General features: G+C 38.8%; 1 protein-coding gene across 1 annotated transcript in view; it reads left to right on the plus strand.

The window, feature by feature from the left end:
* Window positions 1–16,783, plus strand: part of KLHL20 (kelch-like family member 20) — a 140,602-nt gene that overhangs the window by 94,030 nt on the left and 29,789 nt on the right. Inside the window, exon 7 of the mRNA XM_006867054.1 lies at window positions 9,832–10,015. Within this exon, the coding sequence (XP_006867116.1) occupies window positions 9,832–10,015 (184 nt within the window). The remainder of the gene's footprint in view (window positions 1–9,831; window positions 10,016–16,783) is intronic.

Genomic DNA, 16,783 nt, shown 5'->3' on the forward strand with positions numbered 1-16,783 from the left:
CTTATCCTGGGTCTCTTTCCTTTCCATATATAGTTTGTAATTATTTTCCATCACTTTGAAGAATGCCGTTGGAATCTGTATTGGGATTGCATTATATGTGTAAATTGCTTTGGGCAGTATTGACATTTTCACAATGTTAAGTCTTCCTATCCAGGAGCATGATGCATTCTTCCATTTTTGTAGGTCTCTTTTGGTTTCTTGTAGTATTCTTTTGTAGTTTTCTTTGTATAGGTCCTTTGTTTCTCTGGTTACATTTATTCCTAGATATTTCACCCTTTGGGCAGCTGTTGTAAATGGTATTGCTTTCCTAATGTCCTTTTCAGTACTGTTGTTATTGGTATAGAGGAATCCAACTGATTTTTGTATGTTGATCTTCTATCGTGCCACTTTGCTGAATCTTCCAATGAGGTCTAGTAGCTTTTTTTACGGAGTCTTTGGGGTTTTCTATGTATAGGATCATATCATCTGCAAATAGAGTTTTATTTCCTCTTTGCCAATTTGAATGCCTTTAATTTCCCTGTCTTGCCGTATAGCTCTTGCTAAGACTTCTAGCACAATATTGAATAGGAGTGGTGATAAAGGGCATCCTTGTCTTTTTCCTGTTCACAGAGGGAAAGCTTTCAGCTTCTCTCCATTGAAAGTAATGTAGGCTGTTGGTTTTGTGTATATGCATTGGTTATATTGAGAAATTTCCCTTGAATTCCTACTTTGTTGAGTGTTTTTTACCAGGGAATGGATGTTGGATTTTGTCAAATGCCTTTTCTGCATCAATTGATATGCTCGTGTGGGTCTTTGCTTTTTTCTTATTTATATGGTGGATTACGTTGATTATTTTTCTAATATTGAACCATCCTTGCGTCCCTGATATGAATCCCACTTGGTCATGATGTATTATTTTTTTGATGTGCTGCTAGATTCTGTTGGCTAGGATTTGTTGAGAATTTCTATCTATGTATATGAGGGATATTGGTCTATAATTTTTTTCTTAGTGACGTCCTTTCCTGGTTTTGATATGAGGGTTATGCCTGCTTCATAAAATGTATTAGGAAAATTTCCATCCTCTTCTATATTCCAGAATAATTTGAGTAGAATTGGTGACAGCTCTTCCCTGCATGTTTGGTAGAACTCACCAGTGAAGCCATTTGGGCCTGACTTGTTTTGGTTGGGAGATTTTTGATGACCTGATCAATTTCTTCTTTTGTTATGGTTCTGTTCAGGTTTTCTACTTCACTCTGGTTAAGTTTAGGTAGGTTGTGTTACTCTAAAAATGTATCCATCTCTTCTAAGTTTTCAAATTTGTTGGAGTATTACTTTTCATAGTATTCTGTTATTATCCTTTTGATTTCCTTTGGTTCCATTGTGACATCGCCCATGTGGTTTCTAATGCGTGTTATTTCTGTCTTCTCCCTCTTTTCTTTTGTTAGGTTTGCCAGTGGTCTGTCAATTTTGTTAATCCTTTCAAAGAACCATCTTGTTGTCCTGTTGATTCTTTCTATAGTTTTTCTGTTTTCTAGCTCATTTATTTCTGCTCTAATCTTTATTATTTCTTTTGTCTGGTGACTGTAGGTTCCCTCTGTTGGTCTGTTTCTGATTGTTGTAGATGCTGTGTTAATGTGTTAATTTTGGTTCTTTCTTCTTTTTGGATGTGTGCATTTATTGCAATAAATTGTCCTCTCAGCACCGCTTTCGCAGTGTCCCAAAGATTTTGGTATGTTATGATTTCGTTCTCATTTATTTCTAGGAACTTTGTGAATTCACGTTTAATTTCTTCTACTACCCAGTCACTTTTCAGCAGGGTGTTATTCAGTTTCCATGTATTTGACTTGATTTCCTTGGTCTTCCTATTTTTTATTTCTAATTTGATAGCATTGTGGTCTGAGAACATGCTTTATAGTATTTTGATATTTGTAAGTTTATGTAGATTTGTTTCGTGGCCTAAAACATGGTCTGTTCTAGAGAATGTTCCATGTGCACTGGAAAAGAATGTTCCATGTGCTATCGTTGGGTTGAATGCTCTGTACACATCTATGAGATCCAGTTGGCTGATTGTGTTGTGTAGTTCCACTGTGTCTTTGTCAAGTTTCTTTCTGGTTGTTCTATCCATTTTTAAAAAGAGTGTATTAAAATTGCCCACTATTATTGTAGATTCGTCTATTTATTTCTTCAAATCTATTAGAGTTTGCTCTATGTATTTTGGAGCTCTTTCTTTGGGGGCATAGATATTTATTATGGTTATGTCATCTTGTTCAATTGTCACTTTAATCATGAGATAATTTCCGTCTGTATGTATTATGCTGGTTTTTTCCTTAACATTTATTTTATCGGAGATTAGTACCACCACTCCTGTTCATTTTTTATTGCAATTAGCTTGGTATATTTTTTCCATCCTTTGATTTTTAATCTGTTTTTTTTTTTCCTTTGTGTGTAAAATGTGTCTCCTGCATACAGCATACTGAAGGATATTTTTTTCTTATATATTCTGCCACCCTCTATCTTTTAACTGATACATTTAATCCGTTTACATTCAATGTAATTATCTATAGGTATGGATTAATTGCTGCCATTATGTTTGCTTTTTTGTGTGGTGTTTCTGCTTTCTTTGTTCTATGTGTCTTCTTGTGCTGAATTTATGGCTTTTGTATTCTTTCTTGTAGTTTCCTCATATTTTTAATGTTTCTATGTTCTTGGATTTTAATTTTCTTGGTATGTTGTAAAGTGTTAATTTTCATTGAGTTTACCTTATAGTGCATTAATTTTTCCCTCCATTTAGTACAGTCGATTTTATCCTGTGGTGGCTTGTGAGTTACTGTGATTCTGAAAGCTATGCCACTGCTATTTTAAATAACAGCAGGATCATCCATGGTGGACAAGTTTCAGATGACCTCCAAATGAAGACAGACTAGGAAGGAAGAGTGATGAACTACTTCCGAATATTTAGTTACTGAAAACCTTATGAACAGCAGAGACACACACACTGTCAGATATAGTGCCGGAAAATGAGCCCTTCAGGTTGGAAAACACTCAAAATGCAATCGGGTAATAGCTGCCTCCTCAAAGTATAGTTGACTGTGATGACACAAGTGGAGTAAAATATGTGGGAGGAAAGCCTACGGAACCTTCATTTGCTGATGGGGCACAACTCAAAATGAAGAGAAACAGCTGTAACCATCCATTGAAAATGGGAACATGGAATGTATGAAGTATGAATCTGGGAAAACTGGAAGTTGTCAAAATTGAAATGGAACGCACAAACATCAATATCCTAGGTGTTAGTGAGCTGAAATGGACTGGTATTGGCCATTTTGAATCTGATGACCACATGGTTTACTATGCCGGAAATGACAAATTGAAGAGGAATGGTATTGCATTAATTTTCAAAAAGAACATATCCAGATCAGTCATGAGGTACAACACTGTCTGTGATAGGATGTGCCTGCTGGGAAGCCCAAAGAAGCTCTGGTAGCGTAATGGTTACAAATTGGACTGCTAACCTCAAGGTCAGCAGTTTGAAACTACCAGCCATTCCTCGGGAGAAAATTGAGGCTTTCGGTTCCCATAAAGATTTACAGCCTCGGAAACCCTATATAGGGTTGCTATGAGTTGGAACAACTCCACCAGTACTTAGCAACAACAACAATAGCAGGGAAGCCCAGTTAATACCACTATTATTCAAATTTACGCACCAACCACTAAAGCCAGTGAGGATGAAATAGAAGAAATCTACCAATTTCTTTAATCTGAAATTGATCAAACATGCAAGCAAGATGCATTGATCATTACTGGTGATTGGAATGCAAAGGTTGGGAGCAAAGAGGAAGGATCAGCAGTTGGAAAATATGGTCTTGGTGATAGAAATGATGCTGGAGAACACATGATAGAATTCTGCAAAACCAATGATTTGTTTATTTCAAATACTGTCTTTAGACAGTATAACTGACAACTATACACATGGACCTCACCAGATGGAATACATAGAAATCAAGTTGACTATATCTGCGGAAAAAGACCATAGAAAAGCTCCATATCATCAGTGAAAACAAGGCCAGGGGCAGACTGTGGAACAGACTATCAATTACTCATATGCAAATTCAAACTGAAGCTGAAGAAAATGTAAACAAGTCCACGAGAGTCAAAATATGACCTTGAATATATTCCAACTGAATTTAGAGATCATCTGAAGAACAGTTTTGATACATTAAACACTAAAGACTAGAGACTAGAAGAGTTGTGGGATGACATCAAGAACATTATACATGAAGAAAACAAAAAGTTATTAAGAAGACAAGAAAGAAGGATGTCAGAAGAGACATTGAAAGTTGCTCTCCAGCGTAGAGATGCTAAAGCAAATGGAAGAAATGAGGAGGTACAAAAGGGGAACAGAAAATTTCAAAGGTCAGTTCGAGAAAATAAAGCCAAATATTACAACAAAATGCGCAAAGATCTGGAATCAGAAAACCAAAAGGGAAGAACATGCTCAGCTTTTCTCAAGCTGGGGGGATTGAAGAAAAAATTCAAGCCTCAATTTCATTATTGAAAGATTCTCTGGGCAAATTATTGAGTAATGCTAAAAGCATCAAGAGAAGATGGAAGGAATACACAGAGTCACTGTACCAAAAGGAAATGGTTAATGTTCAGTTGTTTCGTGAGGTTTCAAGAGGCAGTGCTACTGAAGAGGAAGTTCAAGGTGCATTGAAGGAATTGGCAAAGAACAAGGATCACTGGATCTCTGTTCCAACGTGTTTTCCTTCTTTCACATTGTAATTGTTTTGGTCATAGACTGACTTCCCAGATTCTCTGAGTTAGTTCTTACAGTTTTGTTATGTTCTTGACTCTTCCATCTGTTGTTTTAGTTCTGGGAGGTCTGCCACATATGTCAATCTCTGGTTGTTGTCTATTCTCATTGGTTCTCAGTCCTCAGAACTTCCTTTAGTATGTTTTGTAGCGCAGCTTTGGCTTTGGAAAAATCCCTTAGCTTCTGTTTATCCTGGAATGTTTTAATTACACCGTTGTATTCAATTGATAGCTTTGCTGGATAATGGATTCTTGATTGCCAGTTTTTGTCTTTTAGGTTTTATATATGTCTCCTCATTGCCTTCTTGGCTGCATGGTTTCTGCTGAGAGATCTGACCTTAATCTGACTTCCTTGCCTTTGTATGTCACACTTCTCTTTTTCCTAGCTGCTTTCAGGATTGTCTACTTATCTGTGATTTTGGAGAGCTTGATTATGATATGTCTCCATAATTTTCCTTTGGGGTCTATCCTTCCTGGGGTTCGTTGAGCTTCCTGAATGTTTATCTTTTCACTTTTCAGGATGTTAGAGAAGTTTTTTCCAGCAATTCTTCAACTATCTCCTCTGTGGACTTGTGTGATTCTTCATGTTCTGGAATGCCAATAATTCTTAAGTTACTCCTCTTCATGTTTTCCAACATGAATCTTAGACCTTCAGATTTTTTTTTTTTTTTAATCCTTTTTTCTGCTTGCTCTTCTATCTTAGTGATATTGAGAGATTTGTCTTCCAGGTCATTAGTTCTGCCTTCCATCTCTTCTGTTCTACTCCTTTGCCCTTTCAGTGTATTGTCTAATTCTGATATTCTATTATTGATTGTTTGGACGTCTTTCTGTAGGTTTTGAATTGTTTCCAATGTTGTATCTATCTTATTTGATTCTTCCTGTAGCACTTTCCTGACTTCTTCCTTATTTTTCTCAACTAAATTGTAAAGTGCTTTGAAACATTTTGTAATCATTTTTCTGAATTCCGTCTCAGGCATTTCCAAGGCCTGCCCTCCTTCCAGAATGGAGTCCAGGTCTACCTCTAGGTTATTTGTCTCAGACATTTTATCTTGTTTCTGGACATGTACTGATATGGTCCTCTGCTTTTGCTTTTTGGGCATGTTTAGTGTTTATCTGTGGCCTTGATACTTAATTGAGTGTGTTTTGTTTTGTTTCATGCTTTCTGATTGCCTCCAGGTAGAGGTGATCAAGATGTGGGCTTCCCTTTTCACACTGATTGTTCAACTCAGACTACCTTTCACAGGTGTTGTCTGTCTCCCTGGTGTATGGCAGTTGGTATTGGTTCTTGCCTGGATTGTGGCATTTTATAGGGTGTGATTGTAGCTTGATTATATGGCAGCAGTTCTCTTCTTTGGTAATACAGGGAGCGGAAGAGTTCCCCCAAAGGTAAAAGGGAGTATAAAAAACAACAAAACAGCAACAGCAAAAAAAATAATAAATAATAATTATATGTTTCTCTTACGTTAAATGTTCACAGCTCAGTGAACCTTATTCCAAATTATTTCTGAAAGTTGCTGCAAAAATGGCACTATCTTTCCCACAACTGTCTCTACTCAATGGGCTGAGAATTCATTGCAGTGTCCACATAGAACGGTTTTTTGGTTTATTAGGGAAGTTAACAAGTTACAATTCTGGTTTTAAAATGCTCAGAGCACAATTCTTCTAGTTTCTCCTCTGTTATGTCCTAAGGCAGTACTGTCTCTTGTCCTTGGCCTCTCAGTCATGGGTCTGTTGGCCTCTGCCCTGCTCCAGCAATCTTACAAAGCTCTTTTAGGTCTGCTGATAAATGCCCATAGGACACATCACCCCACCATAAGCTTCAGCCTGAGACACTCAGCTCTAGCTCTGTGGATCAGTAAATCTAGCTTCCCCAATTAAGAGGCTAGTGGCACCCCACTATGCAAGCAAACTTCCTATCCACAGCCACACAGCTTTACTTACTCTGTGAACTGGGAAGCCCACTGCTCTGTCTTGTGCTCTCGTTCTCGGTTCTGCAGCTGCTCCTCCTATGCCTCTCCTCCAGTGTCACAGCTTTCTGCCTCTGCATCAGAGATACTCAGTATGCAGGATTGGGGGAATACAAAAGAAATGCTCTACTCCTGACTCTTCTCTGATGATAATATGATAGTGCTCTTATGCTTCAGAGATGGCTCATTTTAAACCCATTTTAGAGTTCCAGGTTTTCACAATTAACCCTGATAACAATCACTCAAAACTGAATCATATAATCCATCAGCATCTTTCCTCACATTCTCTTATCAAGAACTATAAGGAAAAAGTCATTTAGTGGGAATTTACAAAGACTATGACTAGAAGACACATTAAATAATTCACTGCACCACAGTTGCTATTTTTGTGATGATGGTTTTTGACCAAATATTACTTTGAAATAATTAATAGTTAGCATTTCACAAATATTAAATCATTCCTCCTTTTATGTGTTATTTTTTCTTTAATACGCTGTTTAACTCAATTAAGGGCTCCCAGGACAAGGGCTCCTATGCATGTACTCTATTTTTCTAAGTAGTAATAATTAATTGACTATTTTTATCCCAGTTATGCCATATTATGTTGCTTTGAAATTTCATAATTCACATGGAATCACCATGAAACTGTAGAATTGAGCAAACTTCTCATTTTCATGCTCCTTCATCCAGAAGAAAGGGTTAAATTTGATTCTTAGAAACTTAATTTTTATTTTTCCATTAGTTTTTAAGAATACAATTTTTGAAGTGATACTAATTGAATTCGGAAACATGTAATTTGAGTCCGGGTATAGCGCTGCAGGATAACGCACTTGACCACAAGGTCAGGTTGAACTGCAAAATTAGTGGTTCAAATCCACCATTCGCTCCTCAGAAACCCTGGACAGGGTCGCTAAGAGTCAAAACTGACTTGATGGCATTTAACGACAATCAAATGAAAAGCTGGTTTTAATGACATCCATCTTTAAATTATGTCCTATATTTCATGATTGTTATTGTTAAATGCTGTTAAGTAGATTCTGACATATAGCCACCCTGTGCAGGGTTTTCGAGGTGCTGCTGCTGGGTTTGAACTGCTGACTTTGTTTCCCAGTTCAATGCTTATCCTACAACACCACACGAGAGCTATAAGCATCTGGGAGAAATCACATATAATCATTAATGATTATACTATACTATATATAGTATTGGAGTCCTGGTGTGGCACTGTGGGTTAATGCACTAGGACTACAAAGTCTTTTGAACTGCAGGGTCGGTGGTTCAAGCTCACCAGCTGCTCCTTGGAAACCCTATAAAGGGTTACTATGGGTCAGAACTGACTCAACAGCACTTAACAGCAACAACATATATAGTATTTGCGGGCAAGTTTTATTTTAAAATTTAGAATGCTTTCCCTGATAATTGAAATAACTCAACATATATTTAGAATTGAATGTAAATTTAAAGTAATTAATTTACACTGATTTTATTGTAATTTAATATTAGACATCTTCATTCAAAATTAAAATGTAGCAAAATTAATTTATGTGACACATTGAGAGTTATTAAAATGTAAAAAGTGTAGTTTCAAATCTACCTAAAATGAAGTCAGAAATACTTGTTTTAGTCTGGTTCAGGAAGTTACTTGAGACCTCTTTAGAAGTTTATTGTTTTTAGATATTTTGAGGTATAGGTGTTCTTAGAGTTCACACTATACGCTCCAGAATCCTAACTTATTTTGGATTGAAATAGAGACAGTTTAAGTGTATCTGCCATAACTTTTTTTTTTGTCAGAAGCATTCAGAGAAGCTTTATAGTACTTAATTTGAAATTTTAGGTGATATCCATATATGAAAAATATAGCTTCTTCAAAATACTTTCTGATCTTCAATGTCAAATCGAGTAATTAAGAAATAAGTATAGACTGTAGTCAAAAATAGTATAAATTGTAATTTAAATTATAAACATTTTTGTACTACTTTAATCATGAATTGTTATCGAGTCAGTGACCCTTGCAGTTAGCAGTCCAGTGTTTATCCACACCAGAAGTCCTTGAGCCAAAACCAATTTCCCCTTATAGCATAAAAGAAAAGGCAGCTTCTGAGGTTTGGTTCTTCTTTGGGTTTTGATAATGCATTTCATTTATGTAGCATTTTGCACTTTAAAAGAAATCACACTTTTGAGGAAACTAGGTATGGCACTATAAGAAAATGCACAGGTCACTTTGAACCACAATGTTGGCAGTTCAAATTCATTGGAACCAGCCATTCCTTGGAAACCCAATACAGAGTCACTGTGAGTTGGAACCAGCTCAGCAGCACTTAACAACAACAATAACATGGTTCAACAAGACTTTAAAGGATTTCCCCAAGACTATATAGCTAGTAGCATTCAAACCTTAGTTTTCTGGTGATCGCTTCTGTAAATGCAACCAATCCACCCGCATGACTCAGTTTTCAGCCAAGCAGTAGCTAGGTATATAGTGGGGACAACAATCCTACTAAGGTCTGCATACCATCGAATAGTTAACCATTTGAGATCAAAAGGGTAGCATTTACCTAAAGGACAAAATTCAAAAGGATTGGGAAAGAAGGACAGATTGAAACAAGAATCACAGGGAGACAATGAGTAAGTGACGCTATATTCAGGGGATTGTAGTCATTGAAATGAAGCAAAGTATCTGATTTGTTTACTGTAAAATGATGATCTGCTCTGTAACCTTAACTCAGTTCACACACACACAATAAGAATGTAGCCCAAAAAACTCTCTGGAGCTGTTCTACTGTCACATGGGTTGCTATGAGTCTAAACCAACTCTACACCCTTAACAAAAACATTTATTGCATGCCATATTACCTCCAAAGCATATTCCTCTGTAAAATGCACATAATAATATGAGCTTAATTAAAAATTTTTAAAATCCCAGCAGAATAAGTTAAATTCATAACATGTATGGATTGACCTGCTTCTAGGGACATTTATTTGGTAAGTCCAAGACTTAGGTCACCAATGAAAGGTTAGCACATTCTATGCGTTAGGACAAGTGTTCTCTTGACCATTTCTCTTATTTCCCCAGTTGGTGGTTGGTGCAGTGGGGATGCCATCTCCAGTGTTGAACGATATGATCCACAGACTAACGAATGGCGAATGGTAGCTTCAATGAGCAAGAGGCGATGTGGAGTTGGGGTCAGTGTTCTTGATGACCTTTTATATGCAGTAGGAGGCCATGATGGATCCTCTTACCTTAATAGTGTTGAAAGGTGAGTAAAAATTTGAATTTTTTTCTATTACAGTTTTCATTTGAGTTGTTAATTAGAAAACAGATATGAGTGTTGCTGCTTTAATATTGTGTCTGTGACCCTAGTTGTCAGCCTAGACCTGTTACTGTGACATACATGTCTTTTCCATGGCACACTACTATTCTCTAAACATGCTACTGTACATCCACCAAAAATTACTTGCAATTGCTCACATGAGCCAGCCTTTCTCACACCTCTTTTCCTGCAAGTGTGCATGCTGTTCTTCCTTGGAATGTCTCTACCTCTTGATTACTTCTTATATTCTTACTTACCTTCAAAGATCAAATAATACTTCCTACATACAACCTTCTCTGATGCCATAAAAATGAGTAACTAATTCCTCTGTTATTTCCTAGGCATTGTGAACATACCTGTACCTACCATATTATGCTATAATTATTTGTTGAGTTCCCCCCCACCCCATAATACCTATCATAGTGCTTGACACATTGGAAACCTCCAGTAATTGTTTTTTCAGTAATTTCTAACATTTTGCTCTCATATGCCCTTTTTCATTCAGCTATGTGGTACTGATTTACAGAGATTCTTGGTATTTCCTTTTAAACACATCAGTGAAACCCTGTAGCATATCAAGACTTGTTGTTTTTGTTGTTAGGTGCTATCCGGTTAGTTCCAACTCATACTAACCCTGTTCACAACAGAATGAGAACTGGCTAGTCTTGTGCCATCCTCACAATCATTATTTTTGAGCCCATTGTTGCAGCTATTGTCTCAGTCAGTCTCATTGGGGTCTTCCTCTTTTTTACTGACCCTCTGCTTTATCACGCATGATGCCTTTCTTCAGAGACTGATCCCTCTTGAGAACATGTCCAGAGAACAAGAGACAGAGCCTCAGCATCTTCACTTCTAAGGAGCGTTCTGGCTATACTTCTTCCAAGACAAATGTGTTTGTGCTTTTGAAAGTCCATAGTACTTTCAATATTATTCTCCAACCCCATAAATCAAACACATCAATTCTTGTGCATGTTTGCCTATTCATTGTCCAACTTTCACATGCATATGAAACGATTGAAAATACCATGGTTTGGGTCAGGCATACCTTAGTCCTCAAACTGAAGTCTTTGCTCTTGAACACTTTAAAGAGGTCTTATGTAGCACATTGCCTAATGCAATACATCGTTTGATATCCTGACTGCTGACTTCATGAGGGGTGATTTTGGATCCAAGCAAAATGAAGCCTTTGACAACTTCAGTTTATTTTCTGTTTATCATGTTATTTATTAGTCCAGTTGTACGAATTTTGTTTTCTCTAATGTGCGACCCCAACCACTCATCTGTCAGTTTGTTATTCTGTGGTGGCTTGTGAGTTGCTGTGATTCTGGAAGCTTTGCCACCAGTATTTTAAGTACCAGCAGGTTACCCATGGTGGACAGGTTTCAGATGAGCTTCCAGAATAAGACAGACGATGAAGAGTGATGAACTGCTTCTGAATATTTAGTTACTAAAAACCTTATGAATAGCAGAGAAACACTATCAGATAGATATAGTGCCGGAAAATGAACCCCTCAGGTTGGAAGGCACTCAAAATGCAACTGGGGAAGAGCTGCCTCCTCAAAGTAGAGTTGGCCGTGGTGACACAGATGGAGTAAAGCCCGTGGGAGCAAAACCCGCAGAACCTTCATTTGCTGATGGGGCACACCTCAAAATGAAGAGAAACAGCTGTAAACATCCAATGAAAATTAGAACATGGAATATATGAAGTATAAATCTAGGAAAATTAGAAATTGTCAAAAATGAAATGGAATACACAAATATTGATATCTTAGGCATTAGTGACCTGAAATGGACTGGTATTTGCTATTTTGAATCTGATAACCACAAGGTTTACTATGTGGAATGACAAATTGAAGAGGAATGGTGTTGCATTCATTGTCAAAAAGAACATATCCAGATCAGTAAAGAGGTACAATGCCATCTGTGATAGGATAATGTCCATGCACCTACAGGGAAGCCCAGTTAATACCAGTATTACTCAAATTTATGCACCAACCACTAAAGCCAGTGAGGATGAAATAGAAGAACTCTACCAACTTCTTCACTCTGAAATTGATCAAACGTGCAATCAAGATGTATTGATCATTACTGGTAATTGTAATGCAAAAGCTGGGAGCAAAGAGAAAGGATCAGTAGTTGGAAAATATGGCCTTGGTGATAGAAATTATGCTGGAGATCACATGATAGAATTCTGCAAATTATTGAATGATGCAGAAAGCATCAAAAGAAGATGGAGCCCTGGTTCTGGTTTTGACGGCGCCAGAGCCAGAGTAAGGTAGGACAGTCCCCGTGGGGAAGAGACTGAAAACCCAGAGAAGATGCTTTCACGGAATAGCACCAGAACTCTGGATCTAACATAAGGTGCAGGGTGTTAGTTTCACACACATGCCAGTGGAAAAATCACGATAAAAGGAAAATACTGCAATTTAGGAATCCTGAAGACATGGGACTCGCTCTGCAGCCACCCCACCTGGGCGGAGTTCAGATGACCCAACCGGCACAGGGAACTGGCTCTAAAAGTGGTGCGGTGATGTGCAAATGAGGTGCGGAGCTGATTCTACACATTTTTCCTCCTCTTTCCTGTTGGCACCTTCTTTGCCCAGCCCAGATGCTTCAGGCGGGTGGGTGTGCACTGCCCCCCCCCCCAAAAAAAATGTCCATCGTTTAGCCCACAGCACAGAGAAAAAGAGCCCTATCAGTCCCAAGGGTAGATTCTTTGGCAGCTGCTTATGACATCAACCTCTGGGTCACAGCCCTAAAGTTAACTTGTGCGGGAACCTTTATTCTCCAGCATATCCAGCAAGAATAAAGCAGGCCTGTCAGGCCTCACAGACAAACCATATGAACAATCTGTAAAACCCCAATATAAAAGGATGCTTCTATCTCGAGAACTACACTGTGTACACCCAGATACCTAACTGACTTTCGGAGACAAAAGTAGTGGAAGATCTTTCTCCCATTAATTTCTCAATATATATCTACATACCTCTGTGGTAGTGACTAGAGGAGGGGCCTGAGTGAGCAGACACCCCCACCCACTGCTGGAGGTTTCTACGATGCACACACACTACCTGTGTAGCAAGGCGACTGGCCAATCGGCCACAGTTTTATTTTTGTTACAAAGTGGTGGTTTTTGTCTCTGCTTTAATATGGCTTCTGCTTTTGGTCCTTTGGATCACTCATTTTTCCTGGAGATGGAAGCTTTTTCTCCCTATGTTACCCAGGAAGAGACAGTAATCATGGCCATATAGACAAGCTACAAGTATACTCCATAATATTCCACCATTGTGACAAGTGCCAATAACACCTGCTAAGCATTACACGTGAAAAAGGGAAGCCTAGCTCCTGATCATATCCACCAGGAGACAACTAGTAAGCATAATAACACAGCAACAAACATCCATTTAAGCATTAAAAACCCACATAAGTACTGGAAACAACAACAACAAAAAAACACACAACAAAAAATCTCAAAACATGTCCCAAAACAGAACAGAGTAACTGAGAAAATGAGCTGGAGACAGACAAAGGCTCTCCAGAAGAGGAAGAGCAGGTTTTGGATTTGCCTGAGAAGGAATTCAGAAGAATGATATGGAAACAAATTCAAATGCTCCAAAAAGGGGTGGAGAAAAACAAGGAAGAAGTCAGCAAAGTACTGCAAGAGCAATCAAACAAGATCAATACAGTATTGGAAACAATTCAAAACCTGCAAAAAGAGGTCCAGATGATTAATAATAAAATATCAGAAATGGACAATAAACTGAAAGGGGAAAGGAGCAGAATTGAAGAGATGGTAGTCAGAACCAGCGAGCTGGAAGACAAATCTTTCAATACTGATAATATAGAAGAACAAAGGGGAAAAAGGATTTAAAAAATCTGAAGAGAGTCTAAGATTCATGCTGGATAATGTGAAGAGGAACAACTTGAGAATTATTGGCACTCCGGAACAGGAAGAATCAGAGAAGTCCACAGAGGAGATAGTTGAAGAGCTTCTGGAAGAAAATTTCTCTAACATCTTGAAGGATTAGAAGATAAACATTCAAGAAGCCAAACGTACCCCAGGAAGTATATACTGCAAAAGAAAATCACCAAGACATATAATAATCAAGCTCTCTAAAATCAAAGATAAGGACAGAATCCTGAAAGCAGCTAGGGAAAAGAGAAGATGGAGACAGCCTAAATACCTATCAATTGAAGAATGGATAAACAAACTGTGGTACATACACACAATGGAATTCTATGCTACCCTGAAGAACAACAAGGAAGCTGCAAGCCACCGCATAACATGGATGCACCTTGAGGACATTATACTGAGTGTAATTAGTCAGTCACAAAAGGAGAAATACTGCATAGGACCATTATTGTAAAAGAGTAAGAATGAGAACCCATGCTAAAAGGGGGAAAAATTTTTATATATATATTTGCTGATCACCAGGCTGTATGGGATGAGGGGAAGACAGAGCACAGGGTAAGGAATAGACACAGGATAGCTTGGGGTATGTGGGGTGACAATACACAAGAAGCAGGAGGGGAATGGAAGAAAAAGGCTGATGGGAGAACAGTTAGGCAGGTTTGCATGGGCTAAGTAACACAGAGGTAAATGATGATGTATACACAACCTTGGAACAACAGGGCTCCGGGATACAGGAATTGCATGATTTGAAGAAGTAAAATAAGGGAATGATATTAAAATGCTTGGCTTTCTTTTGAATCTTGGTTTCCATTGCCTACCATTGTAAAATAGAAACTTGAGGAGGATAGAAAGGAATAACCAGATTCATCACTACAGAAAGCTTGTAAGTCTGTCTTCAGCCTACAACTATTGGAATACCTTAAAGAGGGCTAGAAGTTGCCCAATGAAAGAGGCTTCCTGTGGAGACTTTACATTGTGTAAGACCATAGATGGAATCCAGAACCTACTGAGGTAGGAAATTTCCACTGGAGCAGCTAGAAGAGCAGAAGATAACTTTGTAAAAGAAAGACTGGCAGGAAAAATCCGAAACAATAACAGCAGTCTGATTGATTACTACAAGAAGAAGTAAGCTGTTTGCCTGGGAGCCATCAAGGCAAGTGGTCGGGACCCCTCAGCGCAAACTCCCTTCCAAAACTAAGACTCAAGGGAATACATGAGCAGACAGGTTGTCTGGCTGGTGACCACATTGGTCACCAATAAGGAGAAGAGGGGGAGATGAACAGCAATGAAGTTGCGAGCTAAGTCCGACCACATTCAGTAGACCCCTGTGAACCCGGGTGGAGACCTGGATGGCAGCAGTTACGGCAAGACCCAGGGAATCCTGGGCCCAGAGGCAGTGACATGGCCACAGAGGACTAGAGCGGAGAGTGAAGTATCCAGCTGATAAGAAGTGAGGGGAGATGCAAAAACACCCATACTTGCAGATAGTACCCGCTTGACCTGGCTTCAATGACTGGGTGATTAGAACTCGACTAGAAGAAGAAAGAAGAGGGAGAGAGAGAGAGAGAGAAAAAAAAATAACCTGCTACAATTTGATGAACTTTACCTATACTTATGGATGTAGTAGCTCTAAAAAGGGAACAAATCTTTACAGTGAGCATCACTCCCATCCCCTCGGTACACAGGGTTGATCGGGATGGACAACTTAGGCATTAGCTACTCAAAATGAAGGGGGCCTATAAAGGCAATAAGTGACTGGCTTACAAGCTTTCAAGAGGAAGCCTAGTTCCAGACAGGGCGGCGGTGGAAGGTAGAATCTCCACTGAATGATTTGCAATCCATTGGAACCGAGCTGGCAAAAGGAAATGGCGTTAAGAGTCTTGTGGCTCAATAGTGAATATTTGCCATCAGGGCTGACTGTGAGGGTAGGAAATATAGAGGTAGAAGTAGGGGAGTGATTGATTTTACAGCCCAGGAGCGGAGGTCCCTGGGACCATCAAGTGAGAAGAGCAGAGAGCAGGACCCTACTCAGAGAGGCAGAGATGCCAGGGTTGGAGACAGAGACGATGACGTGGACAGATAGAGCGGCTGGAGACACTGGACTCAGGGAGGCAGAGGGGCTGTGTGCTGACAGTGGTGGTCGGCAGGCCTGTGGAGTGTACCCTTTGGCTATTTGATGATGCATGGAGGATATTGTAATCATTGCAATGAAACAAAATATGATAGGATGAGTGTAAAACTGATTTTTCTCCATTTAAACCTCACAATAAAAACGTAAAAAGAGATGGAAAGAAAACAGAGAGTCACTGTACCAAAAGGAAATGGTTGATTTTCAGCTGTTTGAAAATGATCAAGAGCCAATGATGCTGAAAGAAGTCCAAGGTGCACTGAAGGAATTGGCAAAGAACAAGGCACCAGGAATTAATTGATGGAATAAAAATTGAAATCTTTTAAGAATGTGAGGCAGCACAGGAGTCACTTATTCATCTCTGCCAAGAAATTTGGAAGACAACTATGTGGCCAACTGAGTGGAAGAGGTTTGTGCCCATTCCAAAGAAAGATGACCCAATGGAATGCGGAAATCGTTGGACAATGTCTTTGATATCCCATGCAAGTAAAGTTTTACTAAAGGTCGTGCAAAAATGGCTGCAAGCACATATTGACAGAGAACTTCCAGAGGTTCAAGCCAGATTCAGAAGAGTCCGTGGAATGAGGGATATCATTGCTGATGTCCGATGGATCTTGGCTGAAAGCAGAGAATATCAGAAAGATGCTTACCTGTGCTTTATTGACTATGCAAA

This window comes from Chrysochloris asiatica, unplaced genomic scaffold (assembly GCF_000296735.1).
Source record: "Chrysochloris asiatica unplaced genomic scaffold, ChrAsi1.0 scaffold00100, whole genome shotgun sequence".
Taxonomy (NCBI): domain Eukaryota; kingdom Metazoa; phylum Chordata; class Mammalia; order Afrosoricida; family Chrysochloridae; genus Chrysochloris; species Chrysochloris asiatica.